Consider the following 18,922-nt stretch of genomic DNA (forward strand, 5'->3'; position numbering starts at 1 on the left):
GAATCATTTAGGTTGGCGGGGACCTCTTGAGATCATCTAGTCTGACCACCCTGCTAAATTAGGGGCAGCTAGATTAGGGTGCCCAGGACCACATCCAGTCAGGTTCTGAATATCTTCAAGGACACAATCCCTCTGCATAACCCATTCCAGTGTTTGACTGGCATTACAAGTGGAAAGAATAAAATACCACAAAATATGCTAACAGAAACAGCACAGTACCGCTTTTCTCACTCAGTTATTTATGTGCTGTTAACAAAATATATGATTGATGGCATGCAGTGTAATTAAGAGGGCCGAAAACAAAATAAACAAAGTGGGGGGTGGACAAAACTCCTTCTAATATCAAGTTTGAAGTAACATTTTTATGTCAACAGTATCTACTGGAGAACATAAAACTCATTACCTTTCTCTTCCCGTGAACTATATTGTTCCTTTTCATCCTCATCCCAAGGAAATGAAAGCAGAGGTGAAATCCATACATAATTTTCAACCAGACTGTTTTCATCACAAACTTTCTGCTTCTCATATATTTAATGTATATTTAACTGCCAGTACTATCACCAGAGAAAATAATCTAAAACTAATCTTCATTTTACTCTTCAGACTTGATTCTGTTTCCTCTTCAAATTGTTATGAATAATGAAAAATGGGGTGGTGTCATTCTGAAAGCCACACGTCACTGTTAGAGTGAAGACTGAAAGCTTTGCTTCATGCAAGTCAGCAGAAGTTCCGGTAGGCATTGTAATTAAAACAAAATGTTATCCTTCATATTTAATAGGTATCTGCAAAAATAAAAAGTTTTTAAAGCATCCTCTTTCAAAATGCCTGAATCCAGTGAATGTGAAATTCTCAATCAGCCAATCAAAACATTTCTGTCCTTTTCTAAAATTTAAAATTAAAAAATAATAATAGTAACGTGGGCATTTTGAATGCAAATGCAGCTTCTTGTGATATCAAATGCTACGGTTCACTCTGTCACTCCAAAACAGCTTGACCTCATCAAGACAGATTTCACAGGATGCTTGCTCATAGTGGGGATTAGGGGATAGTGGTAGGTAATTACTTTTTTGTTTATGATTTTAAATGGCAAAGTTATTAACATGTGAATGTTGGCTACATATTGCAATAACTTCTTTTTCCATAACATTTTAAATATGTATATATATGCATTCACATTGTGCAGAGAAATACAAAGTTTTATAGCAGAAATCCTGGCAGTTCATTAAATGTAGCACAACTAGCTGGAACTCCTGCAATAAGCCATCACAACATGCAAGGCTGCTCTGGGGATATAGTTACTGATGAGGAACTTAAACAAAGGGAACTAAATTGAATTTAAAAGTTGTGAGAGTGTCAGGGAGATAATTCTGCATTGCTGGACCAGATTTGATCATGTCAAATATAAACCCCGTAATTTTCTCTTCTCCTCCTGTGACAAATGTTCAATCAAAGGCAGAGTGCAAAGTAGCACAAGATTCCACAGCTCCCTAAAACAGAATGACTGTGGAATTCAGATTTTTCAAAGTTTATTGCTTGGAATTGACTGACCTCTGACTGCTGATGCACTGACACTTGCAAGCAGAAATTTGAAAGACCAGAAGCAAATGATTTTTTGCTGTAGATTGATAACACTTGGTTCCAGTCACCAGTGATTATTTTCCTTAGGTGAGAGGTAATTTTATAGATACTAATTCTAAGTAGAAGCTGGTATATAAATTTATCCACATACGGAAAGAATGAAAGTCAGCAACTAAACTTAAAATTGAAAACAAACTTGACTTGTACATTTTCAAAAACATTCAGTGACTTCATGGTGCCCTAATTCCTGCCACCTCAAAGAGAAAGAACTCATTGAGGGCATTTCATGACAAATGAGTGGTAACACCTGCAAAGCGTTGTACTTCCATAGGCTTAAATCAGTTCTAATGTGGAAATGACACCTTCTGTGAATTACAACATCTTGCAATGTAATCCTTCTCCTCCTTACAACAAGCAATCTTCAATGTGCTTAATGAAAACCTGTATTTTTCTTACTGTGCAATTCCAGGCTTTCAGAATGAATTCCTATGAGAAAATATGTCCTAGGATGTCTCTGTTAATAACATTATCAATACAGAACTACGGAATTATTGTTTAGAGATGTTGTATATCATAATGAATATTGCTATTTTAAGGTTGCCCAGAAGCATGAAAATTAGCTGTAACTATGTTCATTTCTCATTTGAATTCAATTGATTTTCTGTACTCTTTATAGCAAAAATTTAACTTATGTAGGAAAGTGCTGAACTTTATATTGATTTTTAAATAACAAGCTTCTATTATTTTTTCTTTTTGCTTAATTGTGGCATACTCTGTAGGAATCAGAGTTTTAATTATATTTTATTCAATATTTTTCTAGCAGAGTCTATCCAGGTAAAAAGTATACCTTCATTCTGAAGATGTGGACAAAAGCCCTTGTTTTTCCTCGATCAATATATAAATTAGTCAACACTTAACTTGCCATAAAAATAAATTGGTTCCATATCGATTCATGTCTCTCATGGTAGCACTAATATTTGTGTACAGATTGGAACTGGTTCTTCTCTCATTTTATTTTCCTATCAGTGGTAATGTTAAACAAACCTTAGGATATGGCCTGCCACTGGCCAGGAAAAAGACAACGGAGAGAAAGATCATGTTAGGGTACATTTAGAGGCAAATCAGACACGTTACCTCATTAAAAGATCAGAGAAAAGGTTCAGGAAATTTTTCACTATATCCCTGAGCTCCATGAGGACTTCCAGCGTGATTTTATAATGTGAGCAGTCAAGAGAAGAAGAGGTCTTCTTTCCCTACACTTTACCATCTCCAAAGTGCCCCAAGAGAGCACTTCTCAGATATATATGCTGCACATACAATAATAATGTTGATGTTCTTGTATGACTCCTGGTTCTGGAGATTTAAGAAAGTCAGAGTATGAGACAGGATTTACAGGAAAAGCTGATGAGCTTTCAATGATGAACTCGAGCAAGGGGCGTCAAGGAAGCAGGTCACTGTGGGCTTCTGATGGGAGGAATTCTTTGCAGAAAATAAAGAGCAGAAGCAAAAACGTGAATGAGAGGATTTGGTAAAAAATAAATAAATAAAAAAAATGGGGAGAGAAGCTGCTGTTTGAATGATTCAGTATAATAAAATGGTAAGAAAGATTAACACTTCATGATGAGGCAGACAGCTTCCCTAGCACTTCTTTTGTTAAAATGAACCACATGACAAAAGAATTAGATGGAACAAAGCTAAATTTGTACTAACTTGGTAGTATCTTAGTAAAGCTTTTTTTTTCTTACCCACCCTCCCCCCCCCCCCAAAAAAAAAAACAAAAAAAAACAAACAAACAAACAAAAAAAACAGCCAAATCTTTACAATGGCATTTACATTAAATAAATTTTGGAGAAAAAGAGTTCCATTAAGAATTCCTGATTTGAATCCCATTTTCATCCAAGTTCCTTTTTACACAGGGTAAGAAAGTCAAGTGTTTATAATTATCCAAAACTGCAGCAACACGAGTTCCCCTTCTGCAGAAAACTACTGAAGCCACAAAGTGGTTGAAACTTAGTGTACAAAATGTTTTCCTTTAGCCATTAAGGAATTTTCTCTGTGGTGCCAGACAATATAGGATCAACAAAGTGGTGAGCAGTGTGCTGTGGTGCCTCATCCACTGTATGGATATTCCCACTTTGTCTCACCACCTTAGTCAGGCCTTTACCCTCTCTGCACCTAATATGACTGGACTTACAGCAAGCTGGTATTTCCACATACTGAAATATGATCAGCTGCCTTGTCAGGGAAGACAAAAAATTATAGATATTTTGTCTCCCAGACACTGTCAAAAAGTGACTTCGGTGTGGTCAAAGATCAAGACCTATGCTACATCACCATATAGATTTCACAAAATATTGGTGGTGTTTTACACCATTTTCTTTCCCATTTTCTCTTCTGATGCTTGCCAGATCATGTTGTATATACTTTTCAGTCTTGACATTCATCTCTTCTGAATTTCTACAATGTGCCGTAATTTCTTGGATCATACAAATGAAAGATTAGTTCTTCTCTAGTTCTTCCTGCTATGAAAGACTTCTTGCCAGAAACAATATTTTACTTTTTTTTTTTTTTTTTTAGGATAATTATTTTACGAAATGTACTGGTGCTTCATGACAAGACTTTCAGACAAGTCAAGGTTTTTCAACTTTGAACTACCATCAATCTTGACATCATCCCACATACACTGAAAAAGTCAGTTGATTTCTTTCATCCATTTAGCTGGAGAAAATAATTCATCCCATTGAAGAGTTCTGAAGAACAGAGCATCAGCACTTTTAAAATCCAGTGAAAGAATGTCTGTTTTTCTCTGAAGTGTTCCTAAATAAGATATTACAAGTGTAATGCTATAATATGTATAAAGTCCCAAGCAAAAAGACCCTCGTAATGATCTGCAAATATCACTGGAAAGGCTGCATATATCCACAGAAAAGGAAAATGAGAATTTCTTTTCACTCCTAGCTATTTTCTTGTATAAGTGGACATTGTGGATAGAAAGAATGAGTAAGAAATTCCTCAGAATGACAGAAAGAATGAAAATCTTAATCACTTTATGTTCTTATGCAAAGAAGTTAATTTTAAATCCTTGATGAATTCTCCTTACAAAAATCAAAACAAACAAACAAACAAAAAAAAAACCTAAGGCTGTTAATGTTATTTTCATAGGATACAAGAAAAAGTAGCAGAAAAACTAGCTTCAGGGATCGTGCAACAGAAATGAAACTGCTGTTTGAATAGAGATGATTTTAAAAAATAGCACTAAGTACAATATACATGTCCATCTTGTCCACAGGGAGTCTTTATCTCATAAGAGAAATACAAATAATATTTTTATGAATTATTCATCCTGATTCATGAGAATTTCTATTTTAGGTCAGAAAACCATTTTCCACTAAAAGAAGCTTGACTAGAAAGCTTTCTAAAAGTTCTATTGGTAGGAAGAATTTCTACCGGATTTATCAGTCCTGTAGGAATCCAGCTGCAATCCTGAACACCCAGGCCTAACGGCAATAATTACTCATGTCCTCCTCTTCTGTCTTCTCTGAAGCAGCATGAAAGAAGGGACTTGTGCTGCTATAGTATGAAAGGTTGCAGAGGCATTCAGTTATTTTGCAATACGTTCAAGTAAATTCACTTAAATTTACTTAAATTTGCTTAAATAGTTTATCTAAATAAATTCACAAATTGCCTTAATTAAATTGTTTAGAAGTACTCCATGGACTTTGCTGAAGCTATTTAAAATCTACAGTAGTGAAAAAGAACAGATTTGGCCCACTGCCACCTTACTTATGCATAATTAGAATGCATAATCTATTCATTCATTTCTTAATTTCAAACATTTCTGCTAATTAAAAGTCAGAGATGGAGATAACTTATATTCCCATAGCCATAGGTGTCACAGGCAGGCAGCCTTCCTCTCAATTCCAATGAATATATCACTTCAGAAGATCTGCTCACATTTTACATGTAATTCTTTACTATTCATCTTCTCCACAGACAAATATTCATCGCAATTGTATCTATTTCATTGTTTCTAAATATTATTCACAGAAATTGTAATCTGTGATACCAAGAATTACAGAGTGTGATTTAGAATACAAGATACTCAGAGGGTTGATTCTGTTGCTCACTGATTAATAGCTTTTTTGGCAAAAATTCACACCAACAGCTAAAAAAGTACACCAGAAAAAAAAAAAAAAAAAAAAAAAAAAAAAAAAAAAAAACCCACAGCTCTATTGCCCATTGCTCAGATCTCAAATTATAACTTTATTTATTTTGTTTACAAACTTTTACAGCTACTTCTGTTTTTACACACCTATTCTGACTAGATTATACCAAAATCGTACAAATGAAATTAGGCAAAGAACAACTTAAATGCAATATTTTATGTCATCAAAACAAAATTTGTTTCGACACATTTGGCAACTTCAGAATGTTTTGGATTTGGAATATTTTAACATTTTTTTAATACTGGTTTGGAATTTTAAAATAAAATTTAGAAACCATGCTAGAAGATATACAAAATGCTTCACCATCAGATAACACTAGCATTATGTTCTGGAATAAGCATAGAAAAGATCTAATGTATTTATACATAGTTTTGATCTAAAAATGATGGAGAAGAGTAAATTTAGGAGCCAGTTTCTACTTCTAGTCCACAAATGATTCGGGGCAAAAAAAATAAAAATAAAAATGGATTATTAATTTTTGTTTTAACTTCTGGAGTAAATCTTCACTGTACCTCTTAAAGTAGTAGGATGGTACTGGTTCATTAGATACAAAAAAGAGCAGCAGATTATTATATAATTTAACACTAAACAGGTGTTAATAACAATATACTATCATTTATTATCTAAAAAAATGGTCTATGATTATAGAAAAAAAAAAAAAACACAAGAGCAATAGCAGGTAAAGCAGCCTATACTACAAAATGCATAACAAATTCAGCTAGAGGCCAAAGAATTAAATCTGTTCCTGTTATTTTGCAGGATTTTGGAGCATAAAATGCCAGGTGTGACTATGGAGTAATGACCCTACAATCTCTTCTTTTTTCCCCAGCCTGTTCTATACTTAGTATATACTTAATGTTCAAATTTACTCTAAATTAAACCCCACCAAAACCGAATGATTTTGTGTTCTTCATGTTTACTCTCAACCTGTAATAAAGGATTATCTTTGGATGCCAAGACAAAAATCTATGGAGGCAAATGGACTGCTCTTTCTTTTTCCTTTTTTAAAAAGGAAAAGAATTAAGGGTTTAAAAATACTATTATGAAGTGTGCTATGATAACAAATGTGTCATTTCTATGGGTATACCAGCATTCCAGTGATCTTCATAGTGAAATGCAACAGGCATAAAGAAAAACACAGTTTTGTTTAATAGCCTGCTAGTAAATCATCATACCAAAAGCACGAGGAGGTACTAGAATAAATAAAGGAAAGTGCATTTTATAAATTATCTACAACCAGAGACTTCACTTACAAGTTCCTGCCTTTAAGAGACCACTAGGTACATTCAGAAGAGTCCTTAGCTTGAAAACTGTCCAACAACACTTTTCATTTCTATGCCTTAAGGTTTTTCCTCATATATTTGTTTTCCACTGTCTCCTCCATCCTTACCATAAGCCCAACAAACAGAAAGAAAAACTGGCTTGAATACAGTGTTTGAAAAATAATGTTGTAGAACATCTAACATATGTTTTCTAAAAAACATCTAAGAATTGAAATCTCCATTTTCCCTTTCCATTCAACACTCTGTTGAGTAGGTGATAGATGCTGCATTCCTCTGCCACCACTGCAGAGTTTAAACTAGTTCTTCACTGACACCAACAAGACAAAAAGAGGTTCCTTTTTCTCTGAGAGCTAAGAAGACCGTCTATTTTTCCATTTTCTTGCTGGAATATATTAATTTAGTGAAATTTGAATGCTCTACTGAATTCAATCAATTTGAATTAAATTTTTCTCCAGGATTGTCAGATTCAGAACAGATTTCTGCTCTGTTGTCTAGAACAGACAGGTCATGCTAGAACAGAGCTGAGTCTGCTTCCTTCCTATCCCAGGAGATGCTCTGCCCGTCAGATTTGTGGCTGTCATCCGAGTTGCTACTAAAACTCCCACAAAAGTTGCAAGAAAAATACAAAGAAGCCATTACAAACATTGAAGTTTTGAACAGCCCTAAGGATAGTACTAAACGGAGAGTTTGTTTTACTTACCAATTTGTGTGTGAGCTGGATGGTAATAAGAGGAGATCCTGACAGATTGTGGGACAGCTTGGGCGAAGGATCTACTTTGATGGAGATGAGATAGCTGGTTGCTGAGATCATATAGCCTTTGTAGGCAGCAGCTTCAGCAATCCTTGGAAAGAAAAATATATTAAGGAAGTAGAAAAAACACTTTTTAGTTCATGCCAGTATTGGCCTCTTTCAACCTGGCCTGAGAAATGTTGTTCCTGCCTGATGTACCTGTTAGAATAATTTCACAGCTCCCAGTTTCCTAACAAACTGTGTAAAGCAAAGGCCTTTGTGAGCAGTGTAAGACAAATTTTATTCTCAGAGCTGCCTCCAAGAACTCACCCCTATAGCCACAACAAAGGGAACACAGCACATCCTTTTTTCCATTCAGTTCAATGAATTTCTGAGTATGATCCAGCCCCAGAAGATCCTATTACATGACTAGAAGAAACAGCTACATATTATAGGCCACAGCTTTAGCTATTAAGAGACTTAATATCATAAAAATTCCTTCATTCTGCTCCTTTCTTGCAAAGGTTAACAAGCCTTGCTGAGAAGTGCCTTGGATGATTAGAGAGAATCCTATGTAGTAAGAGGTCTAAAAATAAACCTAACTAAGGAAAGAAGCCTTCAAGCAAAGAGAAAAAGTGCCTAGGTATTCAGACAATCTAATTAAACATGCGTATTAGGAAGATGCTCGCATTGTATGCAATGCATATATACATGTATGTCACGCATATATTTAGAAGTCCTTTAAAGTTTAAAGTCCTTTGAAGTCCTTTGAAGGATTGTTTCTGTCCAGTTATAAAGTTTGTTAGAGCGTAACTCAGGTCATGATACGAACAGAAGGAAACCTGACTAAACATCTGATTAGTCTCTGTGATATTTTTTCTAGGCTAAATTATTTTTGCAGTACATAATAAGGACACTTATTTCTGCTTTCAGCTAAAACTTATGACTTTGGCATTTTGCACATTTAGGAATAAATGAGATCTATTTGGCTGTAGAGTAAAATTTTTTACACTATCTATAAAAAAACTGCAGGTGTAAAACATTTTCTGTCATGCATCACTTTGGTAGTGAATGAATGTTTTTTACTATGAGAAATGACAGCCATGGTGAATTAACCATCAGCGTGGGTACCTAAACACAGCACACCACTGGAAAAAAAAAAAAAAAATAATAATCTTACATCTGCTACCTGTTAGCAGTGCTGTCTTGTTTTCCTTGGGGGAGGGAGACTAGAGGTGGGGGGTCATGTTGTAAGATATTAAAATAACTTCATTCAGTTCCTCAGCAAGACCAAGTAAAGCAGAACTCATTTACTACAACCACAAGCACCAGTCTTTACCTCTGACCAGGAAAAAACATTAGTATCAGGCATCAGTATCCTGCTCCCAGGAATCAGAATGTGAATTGCATTTGCTACTCTGATATGAAATGTTTGTTTATAGAAGAATGTGAAATGTTAAGACCACTATCCAACATTTTGAGATTTTTCTTTTACAGATGAACAGGATGGACATTTTTCCTCTCCTGTTACTTGCCATTTTAATGTTACAGACTAAATGAATTTTGAAACATGTACAAAAAACTTCAGCACAAAAAACTTCTGCGTTTTATGTTTGCACATGCCAGCTTTTCTTTGTTGTAGCACAGTCCTGGTCCTGGTTTTTAGATGGCATCTGGTCTCTCATCTGATTACCTCCACTGGGATTACTACACAATGTATACACATGGAAGCAGAACAGGGCTCAAAACCCATTGTTTCTTTTTTCTTTTTTTAATTTCTTTCCTTTAGAATGAATCAAAACTGAGTTCCCTCTGAGAAACTGCTGTTTTTATAGTCTGAAAATAGAAGTCATCTGGCTCTACAGCACAAAAGTTCCAAGAACTTTGTTTTATTTTTACCCCCACATGCTAGAGAGGAAAGGAGAAAACAAACAAACTAACAAACAAACAAACAAACACACCACCACATACAACACTCTTCAGAAGAAAATGAACAGGCTTCAAATTACAGGTGTTCAAGTACCTCAGTGCTAGACAGAAGCTAAAAGAAAATCTTCAAAATAAATAAACAAATTACTCTGAAAAAGCGTTTTTATTCTAGTAAAATGTAAGCAAGGAAGATATAATAGGACAGTACAAAGAAAAAAAAAAAAATCAAGCAGGAGGGAACTTGATACTTATTTTTAAAACATTATTTAGATACCTGGGGTTTGATTCCACAAAGTACTAAGCATTGTCCCTGCATTGTTGGTTTATAGAACACTTTTGCATTTAGAATGTCATAGACATGACTCTGTAGTGCAATATAAACTGCAAACAGTTCAAGTAATTATAGGAATACAGCCGTTTCTTCTTCAATAACTTTGTGTTTTTCTTTAACATTGCAGCAGGTACAGAGCCTTTATTCTTGGAAATGTGTGTTAAAAATACACGTGATTCAGTGAAACTTGTATAGGTCTCCAGGTCATCCTATTCCATAAAATTCACAGACCATGCATAAAGATGACGTAACTATTTCCCTATAACAGAACTCCAGCAGCTTTAGACTCCATGATGATGCATTAGAATGAGAAGTTTTGACGTGTAGTGTCTTTACTCATGTTGTGTTCATCTTTGCTAAACTTTGACCTAAGTCAAGACCGTATTAATTTTCCATCTCTAAGGGGTTGAGAGTATAGCTAATCATCTTAATAAATTGCACTCTGAGCCTCCCAATGAAAAACCTAATCTGTCATGAATTATTGCCTGTTTCTTCATGTCAGCAAGAAATATTGTGCAGTAATGACATAGTTCCTTTACAGCCACCTGCTAAGTGCCCTTTTTTTTTGAGAGAGAGCAGAGAAAACAACAGATCAACTTGCAATTTAATTTTAAAATGCTATTTAGTAACAGTTGTGCCATTATCTCAGTGTGATCAATCTGGTCATAAACCAAGAATTCCCTGAAGTTCACAAATGATTTTTCGTGACCTTCTGTGGAGCTGTGTGTAAAGAAAGGAAGGTAATCCCTGAAGTACATGACAGCTGAGATGCTGCATCTTGCCTTCTGCTGTCAGGCGTAACATGATGAAAAGCCACATAACAGAAAAGACCGAGACAAAGTGTAACTTAATCTACATATTTTAGTGTAGATCAGATAAAAACATGAAGTCTTACTAGTTTAAAAGGAAAGTGTAATGATTTAAACGAATGGCAGTTCTAAATTCCCTGGGGAACTGTCCAGCTAAGAGGTATATAGGTCTCCATTTACTTTATCTTATCTGGAACAATTTCATTGGTGCCACATATAAAACAAAAGGTCTTTTAAGCATTACCTGGTCTCCTGTCGTAAAATTATCTTACGGGTTAAGATTTTATCTACAGAGGGATGTTATGTTTTCTTGTTTCATCTAAGTGCAAACTTCACGTGTGTCAGGAGAAAAGATGTAATTTGCCTTATAAAACAGATTAAAGTTATGAAATTCTAATACCAGATCTGATGAAAGGAAAAAGGAGACAAGGAAAGACAACCATGTCACCATGAGAATCTATTTTACTACATCATAAAACAAAACATCTAACATAAGGTTCAATCTCTCTCTAGTTAATGACTACGCCTCCTCAATATTGCAGAATAAGAATTATGGTTCATAATTTATTTACAGTTGATAATGACATGACTGCTATAAAGGCATATTACTAATGTAATAAACAAGTTGTTACAGCATGGGAGATCTGAGATACTTACTTGGTATCCATAGGGTTGATATTATGAAAGAAATAGTGCATGTTATGGTAAAACAGGCCGACAATGGTAATCCAAGCTGTGAAAAGAAACCGGGGTTATTTCTTAGAGCAATTATTTTAAGCAAGAGACACTTCTCTCCTCGACCTGAAATTCTGTGTCAATTAAGAGCCTTGACTTCTGTAAATTTCAACATCTTTGCTTTAGCTGAATTCTGATTATTATTTTAAATGAAAAAGTATGAACAACTTGCAGTACAGCACAGGAGGATGCCTGCCCTATGCAACTGTACTTCCAGAATGAATAAGTTGTTAAAGTAATCAGTCATCATTTATAAAGCTCCCACATGTCATTAGAAATGGCTGCATGACATACCAGAATCAACATCTCGAAGCTACAGTAATCTCATGGTTACTTAACCACTACCTATATTGGCTGGCAATTTACAAAACTGAAACACAGGCAACCAGTTTCCACTTCAGCTGCCTGCTTGTTGTCTTAATTCCAAGTATTTATGGGTTCTCTAGCATCTAAGTGAAGAGACAGATGTGTATTTTATAAGTGTCAGCCACTTTTGTCTGTCTTTTGCTGGGTTCCAAGTATTTACAAAGTGGAATAATGAATGTTTAGGTTAGTTCATTTGGACAGTGTTGCAGTGTTGTCTGAAGGTCAAACTTGTTCAGAAGTAAGTTTTAGAGATTTAACCCTTTTTCCAGCTAAGAGGCTGGATCATTTTGGGATAGCAGCCATGATAATGTGCCGAAGAAAATAAAATAAGCATGGCAAGAAGTTTTTTAAGGAAAAGAAAAAAGTTCTCACATGCTATTTTTAGCATTACATAGTGGTTTGCAATTATAGTTATTCAAGCTTCAGAGCATTTCCAGTGAAGTTTCCAAGTAGAGCCCCCTGCCAGTGCAAAGAAACAAAACTGTCATCACAAAGCAGGTAGATAGTTCAGTAATTATTGGAGTATTTCCAACTGCAGGCTATCTGCAGCTTTTATCTGCAGAAAGTTCTGTTGAGCTTTCTTCAACAGAAGTGACTGAGGAAAGGTCTCTGGGTGTGTGAATTCTGTGGATTGTAGTTTATGTGGTTTAGCCCTTATTTTCAAAGACCTGAGAATCCAGGCAGATATCTTTAAAAATAGGTTCCTTCAATCTTTTAAGAATCTAAAATAATTGACTCTGAGATTTTAAAACCTTGCCTAAAGCTTCAGATTTTTTCCAATTTTTGAGATAAGAGAAAATTTTAGCTTAGGTTTGGATCCCGTTGCTTAAACCTATCATTTTACAGTTTAAATTTATAAAACATTTTAAGGCTGATTTTTTGTGGAGATAGAAGGAATACCTGATCTGATACCACAGAATTTCTTTAAAATTACCAGTGTGGATCACTAGATATAATTATTTAATGATGGCTTCTCCAATGTTAAAAGATGCCAGCATTAAATATTTGCAGTCTCTGTGGTCTAGGTGCATTATTCAAGTTGAATTAAAGTAATACAAAGTAATATTTAAGTAATATGAAAAACTCTACCACACTAATCATTCATTAATATGACAGAAGAATTGCTGCTGCTTTAGAGCCAGTATGATCAACAGCAATCAAATCCACTATTTAGAAAAGTAAGGCAAACCAAAAACTGTTTTCAAGAAAAACTATTTTTCAATGTCCTGTTTACATTATTCAGCTCCTTCCTTTAAATTTTTCCTTACCTTTTTCTTGAAAAGCTTCACTGGGAATGGAAATATAACTCTGTCCTCGAGATGGAAAGCGATAACGGGACAAATTCAGAGTCTGAGGATGCATTTTAGTCAAGGTGTAATCTGTGTGATAACCCAAACAAAAATATGATAAAATCAATAACATTTACAACTTACTTGACTATGTAACTGTGCTTTTCCAATAGCTATTACTTTAAAACTCCAGTTGTTTGTAAAAAATAGAATAAATTCCCTGAGTACAAAACTGCCTTTTCTACCCAACTTCTTTATGAAGGGAAAGGCTGTACACAGTGTTAGTATACCATGGATCACTTCAACCATGCTCAAATACTGAGCTTGACAGGACAAGAAAAACACACTCTTCCTTTGCCACTGACATTTCAAGGCATTATTTCAGACCTCCAGTGCAATGTTGGAGAATGCCAGTGTCCAAGAGAGCTTAGAAAGCATGCATTCAGTGATTAATGGTACTGGTGACTGCTCAAGTTATTTGACCCCTTGCTCAGGTCTCAGTGAAGCAGAGCAGAACAGTTCAATTACCTTCACTACCTGTAGCATCCTGAAACAGATAAAATTAGAGTGCTAGGATCTAAACAGTAGTAACAGAAAACAAATATATATATATACACGTATATATATATATATATCCTAAAAGGTTTAAACTAGACCTATCATTTGCAGTCCCTTATTCCCAAATTAAAGTTTTGTAGTATCCATACATCTGAAAGTTTGAAGCACTGTGTAAGAGCTCTAGGCACAACTTTAATAGCCTACCAGTATAGTTTTTGCTCTACTATGCCTTTAATATAGTTTTCTTGGATTAATTTAACAGAATTCATATGATAACCCCTTCCTCAAATAACCTCAAGAAAGTTCAAGTACAGGCAGAGCTGATTACATCCGGACTTTCTGCAACTGAAAAGTTTTTTATTCAAAATAAAAAAAATGCTTTGATTTCTTCTTTCACGTTAGCAAAGAAGGGGCTGCATGTACAGAAGTGTTTACGACACACACAGATAGTCCAGAGAGAAAGGTAAAACATTTCTGCTAAATCCTACCTGCCACAGATGATGTGCCCTCAACAGTTAGAGGTAATGTGTTCTCTTCCAGATTGCGTGTCATATGCACCATCACACTGTCAATAGTTTGAATTAAACTTCCAAATATGTGAGCAGTCTGAGGGAAGAAGAAAGAGAAGGCTCTACAAAAGAAGAAACTGTGTTTCATAGCACAAAATGCCACGGTGCCAACGTCAAATTCCTGTGTGACTCATCGTTTGACTGCCCAAAGTCAAATCTGACTTCTCCATAACCTTTTCCACATATAGGGGATTAAATGTTACATAAATTGATGCCATCAGAGCCTGATCTTATAAAATACTATGTTTTATAGTGTCTCCAAAGAACTCTCTGCTCCCTTCAGCATTTGGCAGTCAATTATATTCAGGACTGAGCAAAATGATGTCAAGAACTGAACAGATTATTTTGGCGATATATAAAGACTTGTATCAGACACTCATTGAAACATAATCTTACATACATTTATATCCACAACTTTCTTTCATCTTTATAAAAACATTCCCTAATATAAAGCTGTGTTTAAAGTGTTTATATGTCCCCTGAAAAACAATCCTCAACACTAAAACTTGATGCATAAACCATCAATGTATGTTTCAATGAAGAAACCTATTTGATTTGAGATCTACTCACACAAGAGATAACCAAGAATTTTAGGCTAAGAACTTAAATCCATTAGACATCTATGTCTTAACATTTTTAGGATTCGGTAAGACTCTAATTTATATTAGTAGCCTGTCCCCTTCTCTTGTTTTAAAAGATTTTGTCTATTAAATTTGAGATTCAAATAAAATTCTCAGAAAATTCCTGGATCCCTCATGCAAGTAGTTTTTCACACTCAAAGTTGGGTAGGTGACTAGAAGAAAAAGATCATTAATACAAGGTGCTTTTCCCTATATCAGTTGTAACCTCTTTCAAAGTTTTACTCTCTAATCTAGGTAAGCACCACTACATATTTCATGTATATTGAAGACAGTCCATCTAAAAAAAAAAAATACACAATTATGAAAGTTCAGTGGTAAAAAGCCTATATTTAGGTCAGAAATTAAATACCAACTATTGACAATATCCATTATTTAATAAATGCAGTTTTAGGTTATTTTATTCATTCTGAAGTATGTGGAAGCAGGAGCAGACACAGCTCCCCTACTTTAGCCCTGAAAAATACATTATAAAAGAAAACAACATATTTGTTTTGTCTGTGGATCTTTACTTCAAATATGAAAATGACATACAAGCAAATAAGTCATACTGCCAGCTGTAGCAGCAAGAATAATAGAGGTAACCAATTTCATTACTGTCTACGTGAAGTCATGCACCTGAATTAACCTACAAATCAAGCCCATTTGTCTTACCTCAGGTATTTCGAGCCAGTTGGGCAACAGCAGAAAGTCTTCAATGGCTTTTAAAAATGCCTAAAAAGATTAAATAATCAAATATAGCTTTGTTTTTCTTCAGTTACATCTTGTAGGCATGCAAGGCACATCTCTGCTAGGATTTCCATAGGTTCATTTTAAGACAACAAATCCATTTTCATTCAAGTCACAGAGTCACCCCCTACTGCAAATGTTCTCATCATGTTTTGAATGGTGATATTTTAATTTGATAGTTTATTTATTGAAAGTAACACCACTCCCGAAGTTCAATCATTACACTACAGCTGCGGTGACAACACTACATCTTAGAGGAAAGAGAATTTATTCTCCTAGTTTATCTAAACTCATATGACATTACTACCTCTTCATCTAAGATTAGATATTTCAAAAGCACTGTATTTAAATCTAGGCCCCATCACCTGTTCTGTTTTATTATGTGCTTAACTTTTGCACAAAGAGGTTATTTTTGAGGTCAAGATTGGTCATGGTGGGCACTGTTTTTCATGCCCAGCACAATACAGTCTCTGCCCTAAAGAGTCTTGCTGACAAATAGGAGAAAGGAGACATCGAAAATGAAAATAAAATAAATAAAAATAAAAATAATAATCCACATTCCTGCTTAAACATCTCTGCTCTATTCAAACATCTTAAAACCTATCAGGAAGTATCTCTTTCCAGGCCACATCATCACTCCAAAATTACCACAGAAAAGCAGGCACTGGAAAAGGAGGGAAAGCAGGAGGACTGGAACTGCTGGGCAGAGCAGAATTATACCAGAATGCTAAGTAAGATTTGTCAGAAGTAACACATTATAAGAGTGTCAGTAATCAGACAGTTTATTGCATATCACTTAAATCAAATTTTCTTGTGCTATGAGGCATGTGACAACCAGTAGAGAGATAACTGTACAGAAAATAGCATGTGTGCTCCGTGCTTGTCTTTCAGGGAATTAGCTGCAGACAATACAAAGCCTAACCATCAATCAGACAAGTGACAGAGTCTGTATGTACGATCAGGACTCTTGTGTTTATTTCCCAAAATAGCTTTGCTAAAGATAATCATGTCCTGTTTTTCTGTCTGCACATCATTTTCATGGCACACAAAGCAGCAGATAGCATGAATGAACAACCAAATGGCAACTGAAATGATGTGGGAAACAGGTACAATATATGACAGGATGATGCTCCATTTTCAAATTAGAGCCCACATAAAATTTTCAGCGAAACAAAGGAAACAATGTATTAGAGCTTTTAAGAATGGTTTTTGCTCCATATTAAAATGTGATCCACAAAATCCAAGCTTTACAGTTTGCAGATGCTAAGCCTTTAGCACAAACTACCAAATGCTACCCCTGTATTTTTCAGAAGTATTTATTTATATTTTTTGTCAGAATAAATAATCCTTGTCACCCTGGTATTACCAATGGGCTTAAAGAAACAATCACTGGTGAGGCCAGAGCTGATTACTGTAATAATAGCTTTCTAGCTTGCTGAAAACAGGGAATTAGCTGTCCATCGTTTTACAGAAGGCCAACTTTATGTTGTCAGAAAGTGACCCCCTTGTCTGCAGTTCAGACTGCAGAAAATGTTTTTTCTTTTCTTCCTTTTTTTTCCTTGTTCTTTTTTGTTGGTGGTGGGGAGAGAAAGAAGAGAGAGAGAGGAGGGGTGGTGGGGTGGTATTAGCCTCAACAAATAAAAAAATACTGAATTAAGCTTTAGACCTTATCTTGCCATGAACCAGTTTTCAGATTTGTGATATGACTACACAGAAGTCCTGGCTGTGATTGGATCCCTGGTGCAAAATAAAGCCATTAACCAAAAAAGGCTGAAGATACCTATACTATAAAGAGGCCTTCTCCCACAGCTTTCCACCTCCAGTGCAGAACTGGCAGAGAAGGACATGTGCCTCTGCCCTGCTATTTCAGAGTCCAGCAAGAATGATGCATGACTTTACAAAAGGAGGACAGGCACAAATTACCCTCTGCTTGCTTACTACAGGAAAAATAAAAGCTTTTAAAGAAAAAATAAAAGTTGGGCAGACAGAAGTAACTGATAACATTTTAACCTTACAGTACAAGTATGGATCTGAAATATTAAATTGTAAGCATACACTTGGGTGGTTACCCTGCACCAGACTGTGATGAAGCCACATCTAGAGTGCTACCAGAATCAAAGTTATGATGGTTTGCCATTAGTTCAACCATGCCTCCACTTTGCTGCTGTCACTGCTTGGATTATGGTGTCTTTATGCCTTGTGCCTGACAGGGAACAGTCATACTCAGCTGCATTTTGAATCATTAGGGCTGTGCAGAAAAAAGCTGATTTATTTTTTCCCCCTGTTTTATATATTATTAATTGAATAAACATATTGTTGAAAAAAAAATCAAATTATTTTCTCCTTTTATGTTTTCTGGTTAACTAATGATTTTAATGTGCAGTCATAGTTACAAATATTTATAAGAAGTAAGTATTATGTAAGGTTCCCAAGAACTGATTTGTTTTAGCAACCTTTGAACTTTTTCTTTGGTTGAAGCTTGCTGTTAGCTTTGCTATTTACTCCCTAAGTAGCCACTGCTTTTTTCATATGCATTTTCTGCAATCAGCAAAAACTTTCAAAGTTGCATTCTATATTCTAGCTCCTGGAGAAATTTCAGTGTTATCTGGCTCTGCACACAGATTTAAAAGAAGTTTACCTCTGTCAGGCTTAGAGCAGTATTTTCTGACAAGGATTTGTTGGGCAAGCTGAACGATACATTTTCCAGGTAGTCCAGCATGGTGTTGGGGGACTGGAAGTTCCCTCTCTCCTTGGTCAGATTAGTTATGATGGGATGATAGGCATTTGTAGACAGCTGAGGGAGAGAGATAAAACCATCAGAACTTATTCCAAACAGCAGACATTAGTTATGGTGTTAGTCCAAAAGGGCTCTAAAGGACAGTTTTTAGTTCTCCTGGAATCACTAGCATTTCTGGGTAGTGCAACCTCAAGACTTAAGCATTTCTTAAGCATTTAAGATTGTAAGCATTTCTCTGCCATAAAGCCTCTAAGCAGAACAGCTCACTTCCCAACCCATTACATAGAGCCCAGTATCATTGGGTGTGAAGGGTTTTTCTTTACTGTTTCTGTATTGCTGCTTTTTGTTTGTTTTCCTGTAGTCTGAGGCATAGTGAACTGCTGAGATTATACACAGGAGGCTACGTACACTAAGG

At 35.3% G+C, this 18,922-nt stretch overlaps 1 protein-coding gene across 3 annotated transcripts in view; it reads right to left on the minus strand.

Annotated features, from left to right (window-relative positions):
* The window catches only part of ADGRD1 (adhesion G protein-coupled receptor D1), a 156,171-nt gene that overhangs the window by 114,545 nt on the left and 22,704 nt on the right, over window positions 1-18,922 (minus strand). For all 3 annotated transcript variants that reach the window (XM_068653723.1, XM_068653722.1, XM_068653724.1), the window contains 6 exons: window positions 18,409-18,564; window positions 15,696-15,755; window positions 14,323-14,440; window positions 13,256-13,366; window positions 11,544-11,619; window positions 7,788-7,929 (listed from right to left, as the gene is read on the minus strand). In XM_068653723.1, the coding sequence (XP_068509824.1) occupies window positions 7,788-7,929; window positions 11,544-11,619; window positions 13,256-13,366; window positions 14,323-14,440; window positions 15,696-15,755; window positions 18,409-18,564 (663 nt within the window). The remainder of the gene's footprint in view (window positions 1-7,787; window positions 7,930-11,543; window positions 11,620-13,255; window positions 13,367-14,322; window positions 14,441-15,695; window positions 15,756-18,408; window positions 18,565-18,922) is intronic.

The sequence above is a fragment of the Anas acuta genome, chromosome 17 (assembly GCF_963932015.1).
Source record: "Anas acuta chromosome 17, bAnaAcu1.1, whole genome shotgun sequence".
Lineage (NCBI taxonomy): Eukaryota > Metazoa > Chordata > Aves > Anseriformes > Anatidae > Anas > Anas acuta.